At 57.2% G+C, this 15,091-nt stretch overlaps 7 protein-coding genes across 7 annotated transcripts; 4 read left to right on the top strand and 3 right to left on the bottom strand.

The window, feature by feature from the left end:
* Positions 1-775: 775 nt before the first annotated feature.
* P884DRAFT_328853 (sodium bile acid symporter family-domain-containing protein) lies at positions 776-2,438 on the top strand (the record flags this gene model as incomplete). The annotated part of the gene is made up of 4 exons (XM_069445612.1): positions 776-1,246; positions 1,310-1,452; positions 1,557-1,664; positions 1,785-2,438. The coding sequence occupies exons 1-4, from the start codon at positions 919-921 to the stop codon at positions 2,436-2,438; spliced, it is 1,233 nt and encodes a 410-aa protein (XP_069299016.1). The 5' UTR covers positions 776-918.
* A 127-nt stretch (positions 2,439-2,565) lies between these two features.
* Positions 2,566-3,804, bottom strand: P884DRAFT_241054 (uncharacterized protein). The gene is made up of 2 exons (XM_069440203.1): positions 3,673-3,804; positions 2,566-3,584 (listed from the first exon to the last, which is right to left on the bottom strand). The coding sequence occupies exons 1-2, from the start codon at positions 3,701-3,703 to the stop codon at positions 2,857-2,859; spliced, it is 759 nt and encodes a 252-aa protein (XP_069299015.1). The 5' UTR covers positions 3,704-3,804; the 3' UTR covers positions 2,566-2,856.
* A 1,877-nt stretch (positions 3,805-5,681) lies between these two features.
* Positions 5,682-6,118, top strand: P884DRAFT_268810 (uncharacterized protein; the record flags this gene model as incomplete). Its single annotated transcript, XM_069442228.1, has 2 exons — positions 5,682-5,998; positions 6,097-6,118. 2 exons carry the CDS (start codon positions 5,682-5,684, stop codon positions 6,116-6,118), a joined length of 339 nt encoding a protein of 112 aa, XP_069299014.1.
* An 891-nt stretch (positions 6,119-7,009) lies between these two features.
* Positions 7,010-8,587, bottom strand: P884DRAFT_197029 (uncharacterized protein; the record flags this gene model as incomplete). Its single annotated transcript, XM_069438028.1, has 3 exons — positions 7,010-7,032; positions 7,105-7,987; positions 8,045-8,587. 3 exons carry the CDS (start codon positions 8,585-8,587, stop codon positions 7,010-7,012), a joined length of 1,449 nt encoding a protein of 482 aa, XP_069299013.1.
* Positions 8,588-10,337: 1,750 nt separating this feature from the next.
* P884DRAFT_196644 (uncharacterized protein) lies at positions 10,338-11,219 on the top strand (the record flags this gene model as incomplete). Its single annotated transcript, XM_069437994.1, has 1 exon — positions 10,338-11,219. The coding sequence occupies one exon, from the start codon at positions 10,338-10,340 to the stop codon at positions 11,217-11,219; it is 882 nt and encodes a 293-aa protein (XP_069299012.1).
* A 540-nt stretch (positions 11,220-11,759) lies between these two features.
* On the top strand, positions 11,760-12,467 carry P884DRAFT_276695 (dUTPase-like protein; the record flags this gene model as incomplete). Its single annotated transcript, XM_069442987.1, has 2 exons — positions 11,760-12,087; positions 12,208-12,467. 2 exons carry the CDS (start codon positions 11,760-11,762, stop codon positions 12,465-12,467), a joined length of 588 nt encoding a protein of 195 aa, XP_069299011.1.
* A 379-nt stretch (positions 12,468-12,846) lies between these two features.
* P884DRAFT_298771 (Ribokinase-like protein) lies at positions 12,847-14,258 on the bottom strand (the record flags this gene model as incomplete). The annotated part of the gene is made up of 5 exons (XM_069444637.1): positions 12,847-13,465; positions 13,559-13,889; positions 13,965-14,044; positions 14,134-14,144; positions 14,205-14,258. 5 exons carry the CDS (start codon positions 14,256-14,258, stop codon positions 12,847-12,849), a joined length of 1,095 nt encoding a protein of 364 aa, XP_069299010.1.
* Positions 14,259-15,091: the final 833 nt, after the last annotated feature.

Raw genomic sequence — 15,091 nt, 5'->3', positions numbered from 1 at the left:
CTACACTACACTACACTACACTACACTACACTACACTACACTACACTACACTACACTACACTACACTACACTACACTACACTACACTACACCACACTACACTGCACTGCACTACACTGCACTGCACTGCACTACACTAGGTAGTCGCAAACGCCGCTCTCGCGGTGCCTGCGTTTCGTTCATCTCCGTCCTGAATCACCGGCTTATCTGAGGATCCGTAATCCACAAGCAGAGTTGTCATGTTCGCCCGGCAGAGTTACGAGACGGACGAGCCACGCACGCGGCTGACCGCGTCGTCCACAACTCTGAATCGCTTTGTGTCTTCTCTCCAACATAACAAGGTCTCCCAAGTAAGCTCAAGGCACGATTAGCTCATTCCAGCCATGCGAGTTCGTTAGGCAGGTTAATACAGGTTTTTCGATACTCAGTCATCACAGAAGAGGGCAATCAATGCTAGGCAGATAGAAGCACCCGGCTATCCTCTACACTTTCCGTTCTCCTGGTGAGAGATGGATTTATTAAGAGATCTCCCGGTTCCTGAAGTACACTACCAGTAACCTGAAGGCCGGGAAATGGTAAAGTTCTTTGACCGCGCTGATTGGTTATTCAAACTAAATCCTCGCTTCGTCTTCTGGCTGGCATGTCACTGGTAAACTCTGATTGGTCGAAATGCCTCGGCATTCACTCTGACGGGTACTGGGAACTAGACGAAATCTGTCGATGCTCAAGAGAGCTGTGACTTGGTTCAAACAGATAATTTTGTCTTTTCCTCACTTTCAATGATGAACCATGCCATCAGAAAAATCCAAAATCAGTTTCCGAAGATAGCCTGCTGGTACTTTGGTTGTTTATTTCATTTACATGCACTGTTTGGGAGGAAAAGAAGGCCCCAGACTTATAAGACTCAGGGGTGTAAACAATGGCACCCACTGATCCCGTCCCTCCAAGCCCTCCTCCAGTTCCTCCACGGTCGACAGACGACAACCCGACCAAGAATGGCCCGTGTGCGGATTCTAAAGCTCCGAGGGCCGATGTCGAGAAGCAGGAGCCCCAGAGTCCGCCCTGTTGCGAGACGGCTCCGTCCGCGTCCAGGCTCTCGGCCTTCAGCTCCCTGGGCTTCCTCGACCGCTTCCTCGCCGCCTGGATCTTCCTGGCCATGCTGCTCGGCATCCTCCTGGGTAATTTCGTCGACGATGTCGGGCCGGCGCTGCAGAAGGGCACCTTTGTCGGCGTATCCATACCCATCGGTATGTCTTGTTCGGTCCAGAAGCCAGCAGTGTGGAGGATGTGAGCTGATGCGACTACTGAAGCCATCGGGCTCCTCATCATGATGTACCCCATTCTATGTAAAGTGCAGTACGAGAAGCTGCACGAGGTCTTCAAGACGCGGGAGATCTGGATCCAGCTGGGGTTCAGCATCGTCATCAACTGGATCGTGGCGCCTCTGGTCATGGTTTGTTTCTTCCATCCCTTGGGCTAACCACCTATTTACCTGCCCTACTTTGCGCTCCGGGCCTTGCTCGGGGAGAAAGGAAGAAAGGTAGCTGACGGTCGCAGCTTGGGCTTGCGTGGGCTTTTCTTCCGGACGAAAGGGGCCTTCGCGAAGGTCTCATCCTTGTGGGCATCGCGCGGTGCATCGCTATGGTACTGATCTGGAACAACCTGGTGCGTCTCTGCCACCTCTCCCGCACCCGGCCTGCTTTTCCATGAAAAGAAAGCGAGCGGAGAAAAAAAAAAGGGACTGAACCCTGAACTGACCGTGCATCACCCTGCCTTCCTTTCCAGGCCGGCGGTAACGGCGACTACTGCGCCATCCTGGTCGCCGTCAACTCGCTCCTGCAGATCGTCCTGTTCGCGCCCGTCTCGCTGCTCTTCATCCGCGTCTTCAACCCGGGCGCCTCGGGTTCTTCGGCGACCACCACCCCGACTGTGTCGTACTCCACCGTCGCCACCTCGGTCGGCGTCTTCCTCGGCATCCCCCTCGGCGCCGCCGCGCTGACCCGTCTCGCGCTGCTGCCCCTTCTGGGGCCGGAGGGATACAGGGCACGCTTCCTGCGCCTCGTCGCCCCCTGGTCGCTCGTCGGCCTGCTCTTCACCGTCGTCGTCCTCTTCGCCTCCCAGGGCCGCCGGGTCGTCCACCAGGTCGTCTCGGTCGTCCGCGTCGCCGCGCCCCTCGTCGTCTACTTCTCCGCCATCTTCTTTGCCACCCTCGCCGCCGCACGCCGCGCCCGCTTCCGCCACGGCTACGCCGTCACCCAAGCCTTCACCGCCGCCAGCAACAACTTTGAGCTCGCCATCGCCGTCGCCGTTGCCTCGTACGGCCCTCACTCCGACCAGGCCCTCGCAGCCACCGTCGGGCCGCTCATCGAGGTGCCCGTCCTGCTGGGCTTGGTCTACGGGGTCAAGTGGTTAGCGAAGCGGGGGGGTTGGGAGGAGTAGTCGTTCCTCGGGGAGACGATGGCAGATATACAGTGCCGGAGTCGTGTTTCGTTGACTACATTGTAAGGTCTGGAGATGGCTGGAATGTCCGGCCGGTCACAACCTCTCCAAGACCGTGAGCTGAATAACACACAGTGCCATAACCGGACGGGATGAAACTCGGCCAGACACCATCGTGTCGATATACACAAATAGAGATCATTGTCCGGTGCTGGCAGGTATCAAGAAGTGGAGGAGTACCACTCTAAGCGCTCAACAATCTCTGTATCGGTTGCAAACACAAGTCTCTCAACGACGTTGCGCATCCATTCCCAGAGAGCAGGACTTCCCGTTTCAAATAAGCTGTCGTCCTGAGCATGATGGGGCTCGTCTTGATCTCTCTCCTTCCGGACTGTCGGCCCCGCTCTCGACCCAGACGTCAGGCCGTCCGGGGGGCGAGAACCGTGCAGCTAAAGTTGATGTTCTCCTCGTCGGTGCCGGCGCTCAGGTTCATGATGCGCTTCAGGCCCAGGTCCAGTGCTCTGTGGCTCAAGACGTCCTCGCCCTCCCCGAGCGGGCCTCGGTCCAGCGGCCCCTCCCGCGAGCCCTCGAGCTCCCAGAGGCGGCCGTTCGCCTTGACGTACGCTACGAAGTGCTGGCCGCTGTGCTCGGGGCCCCCCTCGCTGGGCTCTGGGGTATCCCCCAACGCGGCAACGGACCGATGGGCTTCCTCAAACTCCTTGCTATCGTGCAGCAGCCGGGCCCGCTCGTCCCTGGGAAGCGGTATGGCGTCGTTGCGCAGCCGCTCGAGAGTGCTCCCGGGAAGGATAAACTTGGGTGTCTGGCCGTTGATGGCACAGTGCAGGAAGCCGTAGGAGCCGCATGCGTCGCCGATGATCTGCTTGAACCATATGACCGGTTCCTCCCCGGCCCCGGTGGCCGCTCCGCCGTTGTAGTAGGTGGCCGGATCGCCGAGCGCCTCGTCCTCTGCCTCGCGGTCTTTCTTCCACGCTGGGGTAAGGGGAATGATAGCGAGCAAGGCGTAAGCCGGGCGCGGGATATGGGCGAGCAGTTCAGGCTCGTCCAATGAGTAGACGTCGTAGAAGGTTAGGTCGTCGGAGAGGCCGAGCTTCTTGGCTAGAGCGTTCATCACCTCTGGATTGTTCTCTGCGATGCAGGTTTACGGGTGAGCACCTCTACCCAAAGGAAAGGTAGTGCAAAAGGCATGTCGCTGGTCGGCAGCGCGGGTTCTCACCTAGCTTGGTGAATATTTTCCTGTTCTCCATTGTTTTGGCTTCTAGTACCGTATTAGAACACTAAGCTTGGCAGTTCCTAGGTTTGCGGGTGCTGATCCCATCTTTCTGGTGCGAACGGGAGTTGTAGTTGCTCTTAATGGTCCAAGGCATTTGCGTGGTGACGCCTCGCCTTGGCTGCCTGGCCGAGCCCTCTTCTGCTGTCTTGGCCTTCTTTCTTGGAAAGAGCTCCTTGGTAGTCACCCAAACTCAAGCATGGGTGACTCACATTGAGAGAGGATGCCTTTTCACCGAGTGCATTCTCTCGAGCCATTTTTGACTGCGATAAGATTTGCCGTATCACCTTGATGATGGCTATATCGCCAAGTTTCGGACGATAAAAAAGGACACAGGACGTTTGCTAAAAACTTGTCTACTCACACAAGGGAACGATACATACAAACAGCGGCAGATTATGATCAAGGTCACTTGAGCAATGGCTACCAAAAGTGCAACATATAATCTGAGCAGCAAGAGGAGATTGTCTACCTAGGTAGCGACAACTCGAGAGGGTCTCGCTACGAAAACATGCCGCAGAAGAATGCTCGCCCCAGTAGAACCCCTCGTGGTGGTGTGTTACGGCTTGAGTGGAACCCACTTAAACACACAGGTTCTCCACCTTCCTGAAAGGAACCTACACGATGCGCCTGCTCCTCGCGGTCGATCTGCGACCACGGAGCCTAGAAGAGCCCATCAAGTTCGTTCTGCGTGCGACCAAAAGCCATGGAGACCTTTGTCTTCATCCATGGCATGTGTGGCAGTTCGTTCCTCTGACCTCCAGTTCGTTTCGATTATAAATTGACTGCCCGAGATGCAGCTCGAGGATGACGTCACAGATGGTCACAGTTAACACGCGGCAAATCGAGTTGCTTGCTTGAAGTGCTGCTACCTTGGCACCTCAGGTACCTTACCGTTTTACCTGCCGAGGGATATAGATAGTCTTGGTCGCGTGATAATGAACATCGCAGATTCGCCTTATTGATAGTACGAGTACTCACGCCGGCTCCTCGGTCATGTCGTCTCGAGGCCAAGAAATGATCGAGTTGAGCGGCTTCAGACTCGACTTTCAGACCAGGCCTGCATGCAACAGATCTAACGGTCTCGGTTCGTTGGCCAACCCCCCATTTGATAAGCTGGGCTGTCGAATCAGCTTTCTTTTGACAAACAGATTTCGGGTCGAGAACCTAAAGGAACAAGGAGCATGGTCTAAGCTCAAGACAGCGCCGTGGCAAGACAGACTGTGTACACGGGGTACTTCGCCTGTTATAGAGGTCCGGTACCAAAGGCATGGTAAGGCAGGCCCCAGTGCTACACCTTGTATCATGCATGAAGTGTTGGAGGCCCTAATCCTTCGCATGTATCTCAACGTCCGGGAGCACCTGTCAACTCCGTACATGGAACAGCACTGACATGTGCGTTCCCATTGGTGAAGTCATCGTGATCCGTACCTCCTTGAACCTCTCCCCGCGTATGGAAACAGTGTCAAGTGTGCTAGAGCCCTTCGCCCACACCTACCTTACTCAGCTGATAGCTCCAGTCGCCGACTCGGGCGGATCGACAAGTGCGGGGATCGAGGCCACGCGGGCTCATGAGAGGCGATATACGGATTACTCGAGTCGGGCTTGGATTTTCCAAGCAGTCAGTCTGCGAGAGACTTGCCCCAAAGGTGCAACTGTCATACCATATAACCCCGCTCCTCTCCGCACCAGCTACGGAATCCAGAGACGACATTCCCAAAACTTCTTCTGGTTTTGCCACATGGAACTTCCCTGGAGGAATTTGAACAAGTAACATCTACATCGTAAGACGAGAGACACTTGGACGACGAACAGCGTCTCACGTCAAACTTGCTCTCTTCGTCTCTCAATATATATCTGAACTTAAATCCACCAACAGCAACCCCTTCCCAGACAGCCATCACCCAAAAAAGGAAGAGAGAGTGAAAACGAGGGAGAACCAAAAAAAAGGAAGGATGGCCGACAACCTCCCATCGGGCGCCGAGTTCCGCGCCGGCCGCGCCGCGTCAACCTCGTCCACGAGCTCGGCGGGCAGCTGGGCCGGTGAGCAGGCGCAGCCACAGGCGCAGGGCCAGCCACAGGCGCAGGGCCAGGCGCAGGCCAAGCAGGCCGACCCCAAGGGCAAGCAGCAGCCCTTCCGGCGGCCCTCGCACTCGCTTTTCGAGGGCCTCACGGCGCAGAAGCGCAAGGACGACCCGGACTTGGTCGCCCGGCGCCAGAGCCTCAACGAACAGCGGGCGAAGCCCGGCTTCATCGGGCGGATGTGGGACAAGTACGTTTCTTTTCATTCTTTCTACTCTGCCTTGTCCTTGATTGCCAATCCCCCTTTCTTCATCCGGCCTTGGATCATATGGCTGACGAGATCAACAGCTGGGTGCGCGGCGAAAAGTAGTCGGGGAACGGTACGCCCTCAAGCTGGAAACGGACCCCACCCCCCTTTAACCCCTTTTTTTGCAGTAGTACAACTTTACCCCCCCCAAAAAAAACACGTTCTCCTCGAGAACACCATCAAAGTCTTGGAGTATTCGGGAGCAGGCCGGTCAAGGAGGAGGCGTTCTATCTTGGGATTTTCGCATATCAAAACAAAACATATGAAAAAATACCATCACCGACTAGGTGGTATATATGGTTGGAAATTATGTACGGCTGGGAGGTTATGATGGATATTGGTCCGTGGAGGTATCAGGGTATGTTTCTCTAGGTTCAATGTTAGCAGATTGCCAAATTTTTTCTTTGGTCCTTATCTGTCTCCAATCTAGCCGTGTGATCTCTTAGACCAGTGTCGTGGCTCGAGTGGCGCACCCCAACGTAGATAACCTAATATGTAACAACATTAGTCAAATACAATATGGACAGATGAGAACACTTCTTGAAAAATGACCTCGAGTGCCGAGTTGTATTCCTTGACTGAGGGCGCGGGTGGAAGGGAGGGGCAAATGATACAATGCCAGGGCAGGCGAGCAGAAAACGGGATTTAGGTTCTTTGTCGGACTCAAATGGTGCAGTGCAGCGGGAGAGAGCAATCACAGGGCAGGGAGACAGACCATGGTACATGACATGAACAGGGGTAGGTAAAGAAACAAGAGTGACCCATTCGACTTCTCGCCGACGTTACTCTATGAGGATTTCGGGAAGACACCTCCATCACCTTGATTTCAGTAGATAGTAAGAACAGAAATACTAAGAAGCTTTTCTGCCTCTGAACCCTAGAACTACCCTAAACGCCGCCGAAACACCGAGTACAAGAATAAGGTGGCGAGGACTCGAGTCCATCACAAGTCGACTAGATTCGGTGCTTCTCGCTTTCTGTTTTTGTTGAAGTCTTTCATTAGCGCGGCTGGGCAACGGGCGGGTTGCTGTGCTGGTCTCGGAGCTTACCGAGCCGAGAATAGAGCATGTAGAGCGCCATCCGGTTGCACTCTTCGGTGCCAGTGATTGTAACGAGACGCTCGTTGCTGTTGTCCTGTGGTTCATTAATCTTAATCACGCTGCCACTGATCTGACGGATCTCGTTGATCTTCTGGCCGCCCTTCCCAATGATGGCCCCAACCATATCATTGGGGATGTAGATCTGCTGGGTGAGTGGCGCGCCGGGCACGTGAGCGGCGCCGGGCATGGGCTGTCCGTGCGGACCGGTGGCAACATGAGGACCGGCATGGCCGACAGGGTGAGGCTGCACGTGCGGGCCGGCCCCATAAGCGGCGGCAGGGTGGGCGCCATACGGCATGGGAACCGCCGGGCCCGGGTGAGCCGGATGGGGATGGCCATAAGGCGGCGGATACGCCTGCGGGGGCATGTGGTGGGCTCTGGGATCCGGGCGGGCGCGGTAATAGTTGTCCCGATTGCCATAGTTGCCGCCGGCCGGTTGCGGGTTGTACGGGATGACCTGCATGCCGCCGGGGACGGCGCCGGCCGGGCCGCCGCTGCGGGTGGCGTAGGCAGAGGCCGCAGCTCCACCAAACCGCTCATTGAGCTGCTCGAGGAGTGTACTGCCGACATAGTAGGTTGCAATATGGACAGCATCAGCCACCCCCATGACGACCAACGAGCGCTCCGTGGACAGGGGGAGGCACGAGTCTGACGCGTTCAGGCGGGCACCGGACGCTTCCTGGATCTCTTTGATGCGGGCGCCGCCCTTGCCAATGATGGACCCGATCAGGATGTGTGGGATCAGCAGCCGGAGAGGGTACGTCTTCGAGTGCTGGCTAGAGGGCTCATTCAAGGGCTCGTTGTTGAGCGTCCGGATGATCAGGCCGAATGCCTGCCATGCAAGTTAGCCTTGTAACATACCCCTACCGCACAATCTCGTAGGACTTACCTTTGCGACAGCATCGACGATGCCGCTCACGGTGAGGATGCGCTCCACCGCGCCCTTCTGGTAGTCACTGACGGTGCATTTGGCACCCGACATCTGTCTAATCTTGGAAACGTTCTCGCCGCCCTTGCCAATGATGGTCGCAGCCTCCGGGCTCGAAATCACGGCGCGGACGTGGATCCACGAGGTCTCGTCGTGGGCGCCCGGCGGCGGGCCGGACTGGCCTTGGGCGGCATTGCCACTAGCGGTGCTGGTGATGGGCTTCGTCTCGGGAGCATCCGGGACGACAGTATCACCGTGGGCATCCCTGACTTCCGACTTCTCCCCATTTGTCTTGGAAGGGCCATCTGCTTCGGTGGCCGGGGCCGGAGGAGCAGGGGCGGCCTCGCCGTTGCTGCCGGAGATCGGCTCCTTAATCTCTTCCTCGTCCTTGGTCGCCTTGTCGAGAGCCGGACGCTTGGCTTCGGGCTGATCGGCGACTGACGGAGACGAGGTATCCTCGAGGGGCCGCTTGGCCGAGTGCGTCGGCTGTGGAGATGCGGACATTTTTGCTTCTTTTGACTAGATCTGAACGACTTCTCACGTCGCGTGCGATTATTTTCGTCGGGGGCAACCGGTGTTCTCAATTAAGTATCGCAGTTATCTACACCTTGGGGGTTTCCGAAGGGAAAACGTGCAGGTGTAGTGGTTGGGCCGGGTAGGGTGCAGTAGTCTCGGGGCAGGTCGAAGAACTGAGGGCTTCGGGCCAGAGGACGGGGGAAGTGGATGGCGGAGAGACGAAAACGCGGTGGTTAGAGGCGAAGAGGTAGTGACGGAGAGTGACCAAATCCCAATCGACGTGCTGCGCAAAGGTTGCAAAGCACCGTTGACGGCGACTTGTCCAAGGACAGTGGCGTTGGCGAGCGAAAAAAAAATAAAATAAAATTGGAGGTTGGGCAGGCTGCAGAAGAAAGGACGAGATGGTGCGTCGGGCGATGAGTTTTGCGGAGATGGTGGTGAGAGATGAGGATGGGTGGATTGAGAGGCAGAAGGGTGCTGAGGTGAGGGCAGCTGTGTTTCCGAAGCACTCAGGTAGCTCAAACCTTTGCCTGTCAAACCAGCAAACACCACCTGACTTTCCTCTCCAAACTGCCTACCCGCGCGGTCGCAATGCGCAATATGACCGAATCGCTGATCGAACGGTCCGTTTCTGCTTATCGTCGAACCAAAGTTCGAGCCCGCGGCACTCGGGACTGTTCAGTCGCGAAGACGGGGAACAGATTAGGCGCGGTGGCGAATTGTAGAATCTCGGGTCGCGACGGATGATCGCAAGCCTGCAAGGGGGGGAAAAATAAAAAAGAGAGCCTGGATAGATGGGCGCTGGGAAGGCACGAAGAAATCGGCTTCCTGCGCTTTCGAAGGATCACAAGAGGCGAGCCAAGCGAAGGGCTTCGATTGGGAAAGACGTGTCGAGAGGTCAAAATGTTGGGAAAGGAGGTGGATGGAACCGGAGAGATCGATCTCAATGGGCTGCAGCCTTGTTCGCTTGGCCTTCCAATGGGCACGGATCAGGCAGAGGCACTAGTTAACGTGAACGTGAACGTGAACTTGCACAAACTAACTAGCGGCGTGGGGCGCCGGCCAATGCGGCGCTGCAGGAGGCGCATCAATCCAACTGGGAGCTTTGATGCAACTTTGTTACGTTCCAAGCGGCTTCCCCCACCAAACCTTGTTGCTGTTCGCCTTCTCAAGGTACTGTGTGTCTGACTGCGCGATAAAACGACACGTTCTGATCCAGACTTGTTTTCCGGTCTTTGAGGTAGCTGAGCAAGAGTCAAATGAGAAGCCACAGGCCGGGTGACTCGATTATTGGAGACAGTGTTGTTTTTGGAAAGAGGAAACAAACACCACACAGGCAGCGAGGAGCAATTGCTTGGACGCGCTGCTCAATTTTGGGGCCCAACGCAGCGGAAAAGCCAGTATTTACCGAAGGTGCGGTCCGTTGTAGAGGAGGGTCGAGATCCATCATTTCCTTCTTCTGGGCTGGCTGCCGTAAAAGCTGTCCAGTACGTCTATTGTTGGAAACACCACCATCAGCCGCCAGGGATTGGGATCTCGAGCGCCCTTGCAAAGCGAGCATTACAGGATGGAAGGAGGCGCTGAGGCTGAGGACGTCGGTGCGACGTATGAGGCCAGGCTGGAACAGACCCTTCAGGCGCTCAACGACAGGAAACGCGAGCTGGAGGATGCATTGCAACGGGTACGTTTCACGGCCATGTCAAACCTGGTTCCGCTTTGCTAAAACTCCATGTACCAGATGCGAGCATCTGCCGGCAGCTCTGGTGCCGGGCTTTCGGCAAAAGACTCCTTGGAGATCATGACGGGCGCGTACAAGATCATGACCGAGGAGGGGCCGTACATGCCGCCAGCAGGCTCGCCACTCCCGGCACTGCTGGCCATGCGACGGGCGAGGCAGACCATTACTGAGACCAACGAGCACAACGATGCGCAAACGGACGTGTTAGAGCAGCTCCGGCAGAGGATCGAGGCAGAAGAGGCCAATCTTCGGGAGCAACAAGCCCTCCAGACGGCGCTCGAAAACCGCATCCAGTCGTTGCGGGAGGGGTTGGAGAGCAGGGAGAAGAAAACTGAGGAACAGATCGCCGAGGAGCGCATGGCCGAGCTGAGGAAAGAAAAAGAGCACTGGGACGAGCAGACATCGAGCCTTATGAAGGAGCTGAACTGGTTCATAGGCGAGCACCTTGGCCCGATGTTGGCGGCAGAAGAGTTGGGCGGCCCCGTGGTCGGCGGCCTGATGGACATAGACCCGAAGGACCTGAGCGTCGGATTCAGTGCACAAGGGAAGTTGAAAAAGGCCAAAGAGCAAGCGGACCAAGATAGGCGGCAGCGGCGGATTGACGAGATCTGGGGCCCTCGGGAAGAACAGGGGCAGGCGAGCACAAGACGGAATCACGAAAGGGACGAAGCCGCTGCTGCAAGCGCCGAGATGCGTGACCTGATCGAGCAGCTGATGAACAAGCTGGTGGAAGCAGGCGGGGACACCTCTGCGGCGTACGTGGAGCTTCCCAGAGAATCCGCAGCAGCGAGGTTCCTCGTCCGGTCCAAAGTGGCCCTATTCCACCCGAGAGATGCCCGGAAACTGCGGTTGGTCGACTTTGGACGGGACCTCGAAGACTAGAAGAGCACCCAGTGTGTGTACGAGGAGCCATAGGGGCCCGTTTCTAAGACAACAGCCTTGGCGCGGCATGAATCAGACGGTCATACGAGGTCTGACGATCCCCTTGCTTTCCCGGGACCCCCGACCCCGACCGAGATAGAGAGGATGTTTTGTGCAGCTTATGATTGTTGCTCTCCAGGTCAACGTTTGAAACCTGAACGGTAGTCAGGACGTACATATTCCAATGGTGCCCATCTCACGGAGCAATCACCTTGTATGCACATACGGTCTTCATGATTGGGCGTTTAGAATCTCCAGCGCGTTCAGCTGGCCAAGGGCCCCCCCGCAAGGGTTAGGGGAAGAAGGAGGAAGGAGGGCTAATAACTAACTAATGGACCAATTGGTGTCAAGCTCGATCCACTCATTCGCTGCGTTGCCATTTACGCGTCGCGTCGGCGCGTCCTCTTTGACAGAATTGATTGTCGTCCAGCAGAAATCGAGAATAACGGGCTTGACAGGAGCAACGAGCAGACCAGACCCTGCCCCGGACTTTTGAAAACTATGACTGCCCAGACGACGACCAGCACCCCAAACGAGCCCATCGTCCCTACCTCGCCGCCAGCTAAGCGCATCAAGACGGACGACGCCGCCAACTCGGCTAGCGAAACCATGGACTCGTCCGACGCGGCCAAGCAGAAGCAGCAACAGCAGGAGCTGCAGCCCCCTCCGCTGCTGATCAAGAAGCTCTCGGACAAGGCGCGTCTCCCGACCCGCGGCAGCGCCTTCGCGGCGGGCTACGACCTGTACGCCGCGCGGCCCACGACCATCCCGGCGCGCGGCAAGGTGCTGGTCGACACCGACCTGAGCATGTCTCTCCCCGCGGGGACTTGTAAGCCCACCCCCCATGATCACGGCGCTGGTTCGCTCTCGCCGCCGAGCCAAAAAGAAAAAAAAAAGGGAAAAAAATTCCAGGAGACGCTAACCAAGGGTGGAAAAACCACGAACGCAGACGGCCGCATCGCCCCGCGCTCCGGCCTCGCCGCCAAGCACTCCATCGACACGGGCGCGGGCGTCATCGACGCCGACTACCGCGGCCACGTCAAGGTGCTGCTGTTCAACCACGGCGAGACCGACTACGAGGTGCAAGAGGGCGACCGCATCGCGCAGCTCATCGTCGAGCGCATCTACACGCCCGCTGTGGTCGAGGTGCAGGAGCTCGAGGAGAGCGTGCGGGGCGTCAATGGGTTCGGGAGCACGGGGAAGAACTAGGCGGATGTTGAGTCCGCTTTTTTTTTTTTTTTTTCGAAACTTCTTTTTTTTTTCCCGCATGGCATGCCGGGTATGATGATATAGGGCCTCGGAAGAATTGAAACAGGTTTTGTTGTATTTTGTTGGAAGAAATGGGCAAATCGGACGGTTTCGGCATCCGATCAAGACGTCAAAGACAGATAGATAGATCTAAGTTGGACCAGGTTGGAGCGGCGGCCGACGATAACAGCTAGAGGACCAACACTACTATGGGGTGCTCGTGTCCAATTGTCCGGAGTCTATGCATCGCTTTCTATGGGGGGAAAAAAAAAAGTCGCTTCCGCCACACGGCATGCCGAGGATTGCTCCCCCTCGTCCTCTTCCCCGTCTTTTTTCTTTATTATAGCTTCGTCGCGCGGAACTCCACCTTGGGGAACCTCAAGCTGTCGAGGTGCCTGACGAGCCGCAACTCCGCCGCCTTGCTCCTGACCAGGTGCATCCTCTTCTCCCTCGCCTTCGCAGCCTCCTCGCCATCCACCACCCCATCAGCACCGGCCGCGGCCTCCTCCTCGGCCTGCGCCTTCTTGACCGTCTCCTGCATCCTCTCCGCCGTCTGGGTCAGCACCTCGTGCATGCTCGCCAGCACCCTCTCCGCGGCCCTGGCGAGAGGCAGGTCCAGCGCGTCGACCGAGTCGTCGCTCAGCCACGCCTCCCTCTCCATCAGCCCGCCCCCGCGGTCGTGGACCGCCTCGCGCATGCGCACCGACATGAGCGCGGCGAACATGTCGCCCGTGCCGCTGAAGTAGCAGTCGATGGCGGGGAAGACTATCTTGAAGGCGCGGGCTCGGCGGTCCGAGGTCATGGTGGAGCCCACGACGGACAGCGACGAGACCGGGTGGTCCGGGTGCGGGAGCGAGACGGACGTGATGACGATGTGCGGGACGCCGTACCGCTCGTGCATGACCTGGACCGCGCGGCCGAGGGAGGCCATGTCGGTGATGGGAATTTCGGAGAGAAGTCTGCAATGCGGATTTGCCCGTCAGCAAGGTGAGTGGGCGGAGACGAGGAGGCTGAGGAGGGATGTGCACAAGAAGGAGGAATGGGGCACTTACTCGGCTTCGAACTGGTTGGGCAGGATGAGATCGGCGTGGTGGGCTAGACTCTTGTACACGGGCACGACATCAGACGCTACGTAGAGCCTGCCGTTGTCGCCCATGACGGGATCCAGTACCCAGAAGAAGCTCCCCGGCTTAGACTTCGCCTTGCGCTTGAGCTCCTGCCCTATTTGTCCGACGGCCTCGAGCGCTGGGGCGCCGGGGACGTAGCCCGAAAGCATCATGTCGAAGTCGTCGAGGTAGGACTGCTTAAGGCCCTCGTATAAGTCCGTAATCTCCTGCGCCGACACTCGCGAGCCCGTCCATTGTCTGTATCCGGTATGGTTACCTATGGGCGCGGGGTCAGAAGGCGAACCGAGAACTGCGCCGGAGCCATGCGCAGGACGCTGTTGAATAGACGTACTGAACTGAACGGTATTGAGCGCCGCTACATCGCAGCCCAGAGACTGTAGGCTGAATACGGCGATCTTGTTGCCGACATATCTTTTTTGGCGCAAAGCCTGTTAGTGGCGTGCGACACGGCAAGCAAGAGTCAGGAAGAGTCAGGGAGCGGACTGCCAGGTCAGACTCACCCAGAGACGACCTTGGAGACTCGATTAGCGCGGAGGAACAGCAGACAAGGTCAAACCGATGCGTTTCCTACATGACTGGCGATCGCCAATACGCGGGTTTCCGGAACCAGCAAGCCTTCGCTCATAGTCGAAAGGAATTTGACGAGAAGCTGACGATGTGACAACCGACGGCCAGAGACGAGGCGAAACGCAATGCGGAGCACAGCGCTCGGTTACCGCGGCGGAGCAATCACTCGATCTACACGGGTATCTCTGGAAAACGTTTTGGAAGAGAATGGGTCCGGGATCAGGGCTGGAAAGGGAGAGGGGGCCAGAGCGGGAGGGAGAGAAGGAAGAGGAAGTCGCCAGCCGTTTGCAGACGAGACCAGAGGGACTCTCGGAAATCCACAGGGGTTCGCTCAGAACTCTTTCCGAGTGAGCGGATGACTGCAAAGGTGAGAAGTCGACCCCAAATGGCCGTAGTTTGAGAGTAGGTGGCTCGGCGGAGCCGGCCGTGGAATAGTCCAGAAAACGGGGCTGACCCGCGCTGGAGGTTTCCGTTGTGTCATGAATTTTACCCCGCCATCTGCCTGCAGAGCGCTGAGATACCCCGCGCAACACCCGACAAAAAAAAATTGGGTGGCACACTACGTTTGTAGCAATTAGACCAGCCCTTTCTTCCCCGGCTCCAAGCACAGGCCTAGGTACTTAGCTTTGTTGGAATTGGCGGCAACTGGATGGGAACAAAGATCGCGGTGAAGTTGAGCAGTGTCCATTTGGGAATTTGATCTCCAATGGGGGAGCAAGTAGTGTGTAGTTTCATTACCATAAGCGGTCACAGATGGCCGTCTCGTGAGCCCTGACCTACCCTCACAACGGGCCATGGCCTCCTTCACCAATGCGTCTACTTTTTGGCAAACATCATCCATGCTGTTAGTTGTAGGTAGGTACCTATGCAGCGCCAATCCTTTGCGTGACC

This window comes from Thermothelomyces heterothallicus, assembly GCF_042370625.1.
Source record: "Thermothelomyces heterothallicus CBS 202.75 unplaced genomic scaffold P884_scaffold_7, whole genome shotgun sequence".
Classification (NCBI taxonomy): domain Eukaryota; kingdom Fungi; phylum Ascomycota; class Sordariomycetes; order Sordariales; family Chaetomiaceae; genus Thermothelomyces; species Thermothelomyces heterothallicus.
Note: the sequence above shows the minus strand (reverse complement) of the source record. Positions and strands in the feature narration are given on the sequence as shown.

Bases quoted from the DNA above. Each gene is read 5' to 3' on its own strand.
- P884DRAFT_241054 (XM_069440203.1), bottom strand. From the start codon at position 3,703: ATGGAGAACAGGAAAATATTCACCAAGCTAG. The intron at 3,585-3,672 runs GTGAGAACCCGC...CCTGCATCGCAG, and splicing joins GAAAATATTCACCAAGCTAG to AGAACAATCCAGAGGTGATG.